The 8,341-nt window shown below is 65.4% G+C and overlaps 2 protein-coding genes across 2 annotated transcripts in view; both read left to right on the forward strand.

Annotated features, from left to right (window-relative positions):
* Positions 1–767, forward strand: part of INTS3 (integrator complex subunit 3) — a gene marked incomplete at its 5' end in the record, with an annotated part of 33,159 nt that extends 32,392 nt beyond the window's left edge. Inside the window, 3 exons of the mRNA XM_080361204.1 lie at positions 6–78; positions 177–333; positions 532–767. Coding sequence (XP_080217330.1) covers positions 6–78; positions 177–333; positions 532–609 — 308 coding nt within the window. The 3' untranslated portion in view covers positions 610–767. The remainder of the gene's footprint in view (positions 1–5; positions 79–176; positions 334–531) is intronic.
* Positions 768–1,824: 1,057 nt separating this feature from the next.
* On the forward strand, positions 1,825–5,553 carry SLC27A3 (solute carrier family 27 member 3; the record flags this gene model as incomplete). The annotated part of the gene is made up of 10 exons (XM_080361110.1): positions 1,825–2,305; positions 2,940–3,149; positions 3,226–3,384; positions 3,461–3,585; positions 3,654–3,848; positions 4,375–4,465; positions 4,539–4,737; positions 4,842–4,939; positions 5,019–5,149; positions 5,224–5,553. The coding sequence occupies 10 exons, from the start codon at positions 1,825–1,827 to the stop codon at positions 5,398–5,400; spliced, it is 1,866 nt and encodes a 621-aa protein (XP_080217236.1). The 3' UTR covers positions 5,401–5,553.
* Positions 5,554–8,341: the final 2,788 nt, after the last annotated feature.

The following is an 8,341-nucleotide window of genomic DNA, read 5'->3' on the forward strand; positions in this document are numbered from 1 at the left end:
GACAGTTTTCAGCCAAACCCCCATCCTGCAGGCGCTGCAGCACGTCCAGGCCAGCTGCGACGAAGCCCACAAGATGAAGTGAGTCTGTCCCTCCCTGGGTGACATCAGGACACGCTGTGGCACTGGGGGGGGTAACCTGACACCCCCTCCCACATCCCCCTCCCCTTTCCTTCCAGGTTCAGCGACCTCTTCTCCCTGGCAGAGGAGTATGAAGACTCCTCCAGCAAACCCCCCAAGAGCCGCCGCAAAGCCACCCTGTCCAGCCCCCGCAGCCGCAAGAATGCGGCGCAGCCCCCCAACCCCGAGGAGGAGTCGGCGTCCAGCAGCGCCTCGGTAAGTGGCCCCGTCCCACCCCCCAGGACCCCCACGTCCCCCCCCTGGCAGCGGTGACCCCCACATCCCCACCCTGGCAGCGGTGACCCCCAGGTCCCCCCCCGGCAGCGGTGACCCCCACGTCCCCACCCTGGCAGCGGTGACCCCCACGTCCCCCCCTGGCAGCGGTGACCCCCACGTCCCCCTCTCCCGGCACAGGAGGAAGAAGACACCAAACCCAAACCTGCCAAAAGGAAAAGAAAGGGCTCGTCTGCCGTGGGCTCGGACAGTGACTGAGGGCTCTGCCCACCCCCCCGCCGCTCTCGGGGCCCCGCGGTGACACCCCCACGCTGGGACAGAAGCCAGGACGGGGAGGAGAGCGCGTGTCCCCCCCCGCAGCCCCCGGGGCCGCTGTGCTGCCACCGCCGCTTCCCACAATGTGACTTTTTAGCATCTTTTTACCAGCGGCTGGGGAGGGGTTGGGGTGTGCACCCCCCCGCTTTGGGGACAGCGTGGACGGGGGACCCCGAGGGGCGATGTGGCAGGGGTGGGGTTTGGGGGGGTGTTTCTGGTTATATATCACACGTTCTCCTATTTTCTTATAAGAAGTTGAAATAAACAGTGCGAACTGGTTTGCTGCTCCGGGTGCTTTGGGGAGGGGGGGACTCGCGGCCCTGCCCGTGGGGGCCAAGGGATGTTGTCCCCCTCCCATGGCCGTGTCCCCCCGCGTCACGGAGCTGTTTTGGGGGGTCTTGTCCCCCCCGCCCCCCCAGAGCTGTCAGCGTTTTTAAGTGGTTTTTTTAAAGAAATAAAAGCTCTCAGATGTTTTGTACCAAGTGCCACCTCTTTGTGCCGTGCTGGGGGGGCCGAGGGGTGACATGTGGCTCCTGGGGGACGTGATGGCGCTGAAACGGGGGGGGGGGGGCGGAGGCGCGGAGGGAGGGGCCAGGAGGGGCGTGGCTGCCGGACCAGGGGCGTGTCTCGGATGGGCACGTGCAGTCTGGGTGTGTCCCGGATGGGCGTGTCCAGTGTGGGCGTGTCCCCGAGGGGGCGTGACCTGGTGTGGGCGTGTCCAGAGTAGGTGTGTCAGGGGCTGTCGAGGGGGCGTGCCCTGGAGGGTGGGCGTGTCCGGGATGGGCGTGTCCAGGGGCGGGGAAACGTGTCGAGGGGGCGTGTCCTGCGGTGGGCGTGTTCCAGGGCGGGGAAACGTGTCGAGGGGGCGTGTCCTGGGGTGGGCGTGCCCCAGATGGGCGTGTCCAGGGGCGGGGAAACGTGTCGATGGGGGCGTGTCTTGGGGTTGGCGTGTCCCGGATGGGCGTGCCCAGGGGCGGGGAAACGTGTCGAGGGGGCGTGTCCTGCGGTGGGCGTGTCCAATGGTGGAGAAACATGTTGTGGGGGCGTGTCCTGCGGTGGGCGTGCCCCGGAGGGGCGTGTCAGCGCGGGGCGTGTCCCGGGGCGTGTCCCGGGGCGTGTCCCGGGGCGTGTCCCGGGGCGTGTCCCGGGCGGCGGGCGATGGCGGCGCTGGCGGTCGTGGCGGCGCTGGCGGTCGCGGCGGCGCTGGCGCTGCTGCAGCGGTTGCTGCGGCCGCACCTCTGGGCCGACCTGGCGTTCGCGGTTCGCGCCGCGCGGTGCCGGCGCCGGGCGATGCGGGGCAGGGGCGGCCTGGCCGCCCGGTTCCTGCGGGCGGCGCGGGAGGCGCCGGCGCGGCCGTTCCTGCGGGCGGCGGGGGGAGCGGAGCCCTACGGGGCGGCGGCGCGGCGGGTGGCCCGGGTGGCCAACGCGCTTCGGCGGCGGCCGCTGCCCGGGGGGGGCGAGCTGGGGCCCGGCGTGACCGTGGGGCTGCTGGTGGGGAACGAGCCGCGGTTCGTGTGGGGCTGGCTGGGGCTGGCGGCGCTGGGGGCCCGGCCCGCGTTCCTGGGCACGGCGCTGCGGCCGCCGGCGCTCCGGCACTGCCTGCGGGCCTGCGGGGCCAGGGCGCTGCTGGTGGCGGACGGTGAGCGCGGGGGGGGCACCGGGACGGGGGCACCGGGACAGCGGGGCGGGAGGCGCTGGAGCCGCCGGGGCTGCGGTGGGAGCGGGGAAACGCGGGTGGGGAGTGAGCGGGGTGGTGGCGGCTCCGTGGGTGCCGGGGATGGGAAAGGGGCCGGCGGGCGGGGGGACACGGGGGGCGCCAGGGAAGTACCGGGCTCGTGGGTTCTGGGGGTGGCGGAGGGTCCAGGGGACGGGCTGAGCCCGGGGGCACCGAGCCCGTGGTGCCGGGGCTGGGCTGGTCCCGGCGGTACCGACCCCGCTACCGGGTGAGCTCTGGAATCTCCGGGGCGGTACCGGAGCCTCTGCGGGTGGCACAGGGGGATTCCCGGGGGGCTCCAGCGCCGCCCACCGGGCTGGGGGATCCGGACGGCGCGGCTCAGGGTGGGGGTGACGGGGACACGCGGGTGTCCCCACGGGTCCCTCCTTTGTGCCGCATGAGGCTCATTTGTGTCCCCTAAACCAGCCACATCTCTCCTGTCGGTCACCCCAGGGGGGGTCCATCCGACACCCCCAGGCCAGCGCTCAGGGCGGGCAGTGTCCCCAAGGGCTGGGGACACCCCGACTGTTCTGCGCCCCCACACAGCGCTGTCCCCCAGGCCTGTTTGCGGCGGTGGAGCCCATCCTGCCCAGCCTGCGCGAGGACGACGTGGCCGTGTGGGTGCTGGGGGGGGGTCCGTACCCCCCCGGCGTCCTGGCCCTGCAGGACCTGCTGGACGCGGCTTCCGAGGAGCTGGAGCCCGAGGACGTGTGGGAGCCGCAGGACATGAACGACACCTGTCTCTACATCTTCACCTCCGGCACCACCGGTGCGAGACGGGGATGGGGGGGACGGGGTGACCCAGGCGAGCAGGTGGCTCAACACCACCCCCCCACCCCAACCAGGTCTCCCCAAAGCCGCCCGCATCTCCCACCTCAAGTCCATCATGTGCCTGAGCTTCTACGAGCTGGTCGGAGCCTCCAGCCGGGACGTGATTTACCTGGCGCTGCCGCTCTACCACATGGCCGGGTCCCTGCTGGGCATCGGCGGCTGCATCGGCATCGGTGAGCGGCGCCGGGGCCCCGCGGCGGAGCCGCTGGCGTTTCGGAGGGGGCTGATCCCCCCGCCGTCCTTCCCCAGGGGCCACGTGTGTGCTGAAGGAGAAGTTCTCGGCCGGCCAGTTCTGGGATGATTGTCGCGCCGAGGGCGTCACCGTCTTCCAGTACATCGGGGAGCTCTGTCGCTACCTGGTCAACCAGCCGCCGGTCAGGGGCCGTTGCGCCGGGACGGGGTGAGCCGGGGTGTCCCCAAAGCTGAGCCCGCGTCCCCGCAGCGCCCCGGGGAGCGGGAGCACGGGCTGCGGCTGGCGGTGGGCAGCGGGCTGCGCCCCGACGTCTGGAGGAGCTTCCTGCGGCGCTTCGGGGACGTCCGCGTGGTGGAGACCTACGGCATGACCGAGGGCAACGTCACCCTCTTCAACTACACGGGGACGCCGGGGGCCGTGGGGCGCGGCAGCTTCATCTACAAGGTGAGCGGGGCCGGGGTGGGGGTGCTCAGCTCCAGCAGGACAGGGAACTGCTGCAGAGAGTCCAGCGCAGCCACCAAGATGCTGGAGGGAGTGGAGCATCTCCCGTGTGAGGAAAGGCTGAGGGAGCTGGGGCTCTGGAGCTGGACAAGAGGAGCCTGAGGGGGGACTCATTGCTGGGGCTCAAGATGGCAAGGGGCAGTGTCAGGAGGATGGAGCCAGGCTCTGCTGGTGACAACCAGGGACAGGACAAGGGGCAATGGGTGCAAACTGCAACACAGGAGGTTCCACTGGCAGATGAGAAGCAACTTGTTGGGGTGAGGGTGTCAGAGCCTGGCCCAGGCTGCCCAGGGAGGGTGTGGAGTCTCCTTCTGTGCAGACATTCCAACCCGCCTGGACACCTTCCTGTGTAACCTCAGCTGGGTGTTCCTGCTCCGGGGGGGTTGCACTGGATGAGCTTTCCAGGGCCCTCCAACCCCTGACACTCTGGGGTTCTGTGTCCCTGATGTCCCCCCGTTCCTCCCCCCAGCTCGTCTCACCGTTTGACATCGTGCGCTACGACGTGGCGCAGGGAGCGCCGGTGCGGGACGCGACCGGGCGCTGCGTCCGCGTGAAACCGGGTGAGTAGCAGCGATGGGGGGAACTTTTGGGGCTCCTCCTGGGTACCCCCATCACACATCCCCATCCCCGCAGGCGAGACGGGGCTGCTGATCGCCCCGGTGAGCCCCCGCACCCCGTTCCTGGGCTACGCCGGCAGCCGCGAGCAGTCGGAGCAGAAGCTGCTGCGCGGGGTGTTCGCGGATGGCGACACCTATTTCAGCACCGGGGACCTGATGGAGCAGGACCGCGACCAGTTCGTCCGCTTCCGCGACCGCACCGGGGACACTTACAGGTGACACCCTCAGCTCTGCAGCAGCCCCACGCACCCCATTGTGCAGCCAGCGGGGGGCTCAGCCCCACTGAATATTGCGGGGGGCTCATCCCTGTTGCCCCCAGGTGGAAAGGTGAGAACGTGGCCACCACCGAGGTGGCCGAAGCCTTGATGGCCCACGAGTCCCTTCAAGAAGCCACCGTGTACGGCGTCACTGTGCCAGGTAACACCCCCCCCGTCCCCTCCCGGCGTCGCTGCCCCCCGGCCCGGCCGTGCCCCCCAGCTCTGCCCTCGCCCCACAGGCCACGAGGGCCGCGCCGGGATGGCCGCGCTGGTTCTGCGCCCCGGCTGCCGCCTCGACGGCGCCGCGCTGCACCGGCACCTGGAGCAGCTGCTGCCGCCGTACGCCCGGCCCCGCTTCCTCCGGCTGCAGGTACCGCGGGGACACGGGGGACATGGGGGGGCAATGCGGGGACCCCCATAACCTGCCCCCCCGCCCCCCGCCAGGAGCGGCTGGAGATGACGGAGACGTTCAAGCAGCAGAAGGCGCGGCTGGCGCTCGAGGGCTGCGACCCGGCGCGCGTCCCCGCGCCGCTGTTCCTGCTGGACGCGGCCGCCGGCGCCTACGTCCCGCTGGGCCCCGCGCTCTGGGAGCGCGTCCTGGACGGGCGGCTGCGCATTTAGAGCCGGAGCCAAGGGTGACCCCGCGCCGGGCGCCACGGAGCGCCCGCCCCCCGTCCCGCGGGTCCCCACGGCCGTGCCCAGGTACCCACTGTGTGTCCTGTGGGTCCCAGTGTCCATCCTGCTACCCCCATGTACCCAACGCACGTCCTGTGGGTCCCCATGTCTGTCCTGCGAGTCCCCCCATCTCTCCCGCTGTCCCTGGGTACCCAACATCTGTCCTGTGGGTCCCCATGTCTGTCCTGCCATCCCTGGGTCCCCATGTCTGTCCCACAGGTCCCCACGTCTGTCCTGCCGTCCCCATGTAGCCAGTACAGGTCCTGTGGGTCCCCATGTCTGTCCCGTGGGTCCCCACGTCCGTCCTGCCGTCCCCATGTACCCAACGCACGTCCTGTGAGTCCCCATGTCTGTCCTGCCATCCCCAGGTCCCCATGTCTGTCCCGCGGGTCCCCATGTCCGTCCTGCTGTCCCCAGGTACCCCACACGTGTCCTGTGGGGTCCCCACGTCCGTCCTGTCATCCCCGGGTACCCAACGTCTGTCCCACGCGTCCCCACGTCTGTCCCGTGGGTCCTTGTGTCCGTCCTGCCGTCCCTGCGTACCCAACATCTGTCCCATGGGTCCCCACGTCCGTCCTGTGGGTCCCCACGTCCGTCCTGCCGTCCCTAGATGCCCAACATGTGTCCCATGGGTCCGTATGTCTGTCCTGCAGGTCCGTATGTCCGTCCTGCCATCCCCATGTACCCAACATCTGTCCCACGGGTCCGTATGTCCGTCCTACCACCCCCATGCGCCCACCATGTGTCCCGTGGGGTCCCCACGTCTGTCCCACGGGTCCCTGTGTCCGTCCCCGTCCCCAGGTGCCCCGTGTCCCCATGTCCCCCCCATTTGGGAGCCCGGGGGGGTCATGTCCCCCCCCACTGGGGTCCCACTCTTTGTAGGTACAAACTCACTTTTTTAGGGTGTTTTTTTGATAAATAAACTCTTTTTGTAGCAAATCTGGTGCGCGTCGCCCTGGGGGTGGGTGCTGGGGGGGGGGTGTTGGGGACACCGGTGTCACCGTCCCCATGGGGCCCCCCAAACCACCCCCTCAAATCTGCGCCTGAAATCCCTCAAATTTGGCCCAAAATCACTCAAATCTGGGCCCAATAACCCACAGATTTGGCCCCAAGTCCATCAAATTTGGGCCAAAATCCCTCAAATTTGGCCCCAAATCCCTCAAATTTGGCCCCAAATCCCTCAATTTGGCCCAAAATCCCTCAAATCTGGCCCCAAAATCCCTCAAATTTGGGCCGAAATCCCTTAAATTTGGCCCCAAATCACTCAAATCTGGTCCCAAGAACCCACAAATTTGGCCCCAAGTCCCTTAAATTTGGGCCAAAATCCCTCAAATCTGGGCCTGAAATCCCTTAAATTTGGCAAAAAAAAAATCCCTCAAATTTGGGCCCGATAACCTGCAAATTTGGCCCAAAATCCCTCAAATCTGGGCCAAAAATCCCTCCATTTTGGGCCAAAATCCCTCAAATCTTGGCCTGAAATCCCACAAATTTGGGCTGAAATCCCTCAAATCTGCGCCTGAAATCCCTCAAATTTGTCCCAAAAAATCCCTCAAATTTGGGCCGAAATCCCTCAAATCTGCGCCCGAAATCCCTCAAATTTGTCCCCAAATCCCTCCAATCTCCCCCTGCAACCCCACAACTCCCAAATTTGCCCCGAAACCCCCAAACCCAACCCCTAAGAACCCCCAAATTCACCCTCAAACCCCCCCAATTCAAGCCCCAAAAACAAACTCCCCAAACTTGTGCTTAAACTCCTTAATCAACGCCCCAAAACCCCCCAAATTCGGGCCATTTACACCACCCCCCCCCCCGCCCACCCCCTTAATCCTTATTTTTGCCGTTTGCACCCCTTATTTTGTGTTATTTCGGGTCATTTTGCTCGGGGGGGGGGGCAGGAAGGAGCCGCAGACCGCAGGTTGTTATAATGTATATTGTATATATGCCAATGCAATAATAAAAACAGTGCAAATACAGTTACAGTTTATAATACTCGTCCCCCCCCCCCGGCCCCGCTCCCCCCGTGCTCAGCGCGCTGCACCCCCCCCCACCCCCCCACCCCAACCCACCACCCCCCCCCCCATCCCCCCTCCCCAAAAATCAAATTTTTTATTGTTTTTTTTTTAATATTTTTTAAAGGTTTTTAAGCAATTTTGGGACCCCCCCCCTCCTGCCTCCGGGGCTGCTGGTGCCGCGGGGGGGGGGTCCGAGTTTTCGCGCGGGTGTGAAAGGCACAAGATTCGGGAGGTGGCCGCCGCCACCAGTGCATCGCCGGGACCCCCCCACAGCGCGGGGGGCGTCACCGGTGTGTCCCCCCCCACCCCCACCCCACCCCCAGCCCCATCGTTCCCCCCCCCCCCCCCCCCAACGCCGAGCTGCCGGGACCCCCCCCTTTTTGCACGTTTTATTGTGGTTGTATCCATATCATACACACGAGGGCACACGGACGAGGACGCGACGACTTCCACAACACCCATGGCCAGCGGGTTCGTTTCCCAAATTTGGGGAGTTTTTTTTGTCCTTTTTTTTCTACACAATGTACAATTTTTTTATTATTTTTTTTATATTTTTCACCCTTTTTTTCTCTTTTTTTTTAACCATTTTTTACCATTTTTTTAACATTTTTTACCATTTTTTTAACATTTTTAATGTGTCAAGAAATAGCTTATATACACGAATGAGTCCTTGTTATAACATTTCGGCAGCAATACCATAAGCCAACAAAGGGCGGGGGGGGGGGTTTTGGGGGGGGGGTGGTTTTTTGGGGTTGGGGGGGGGTTACGCCTTTGGAGGAACCAAAAAACCAATTAAAACACCCCAAAAAAACAATTAAACCCAACTTAATAATAATAATAAAGCATCTTCCCAAGCGGATCTACCCCTAAGCGGT

This window comes from Nesoenas mayeri (assembly GCF_963082525.1).
Source record: "Nesoenas mayeri genome assembly, chromosome: 30".
Classification (NCBI taxonomy): domain Eukaryota; kingdom Metazoa; phylum Chordata; class Aves; order Columbiformes; family Columbidae; genus Nesoenas; species Nesoenas mayeri.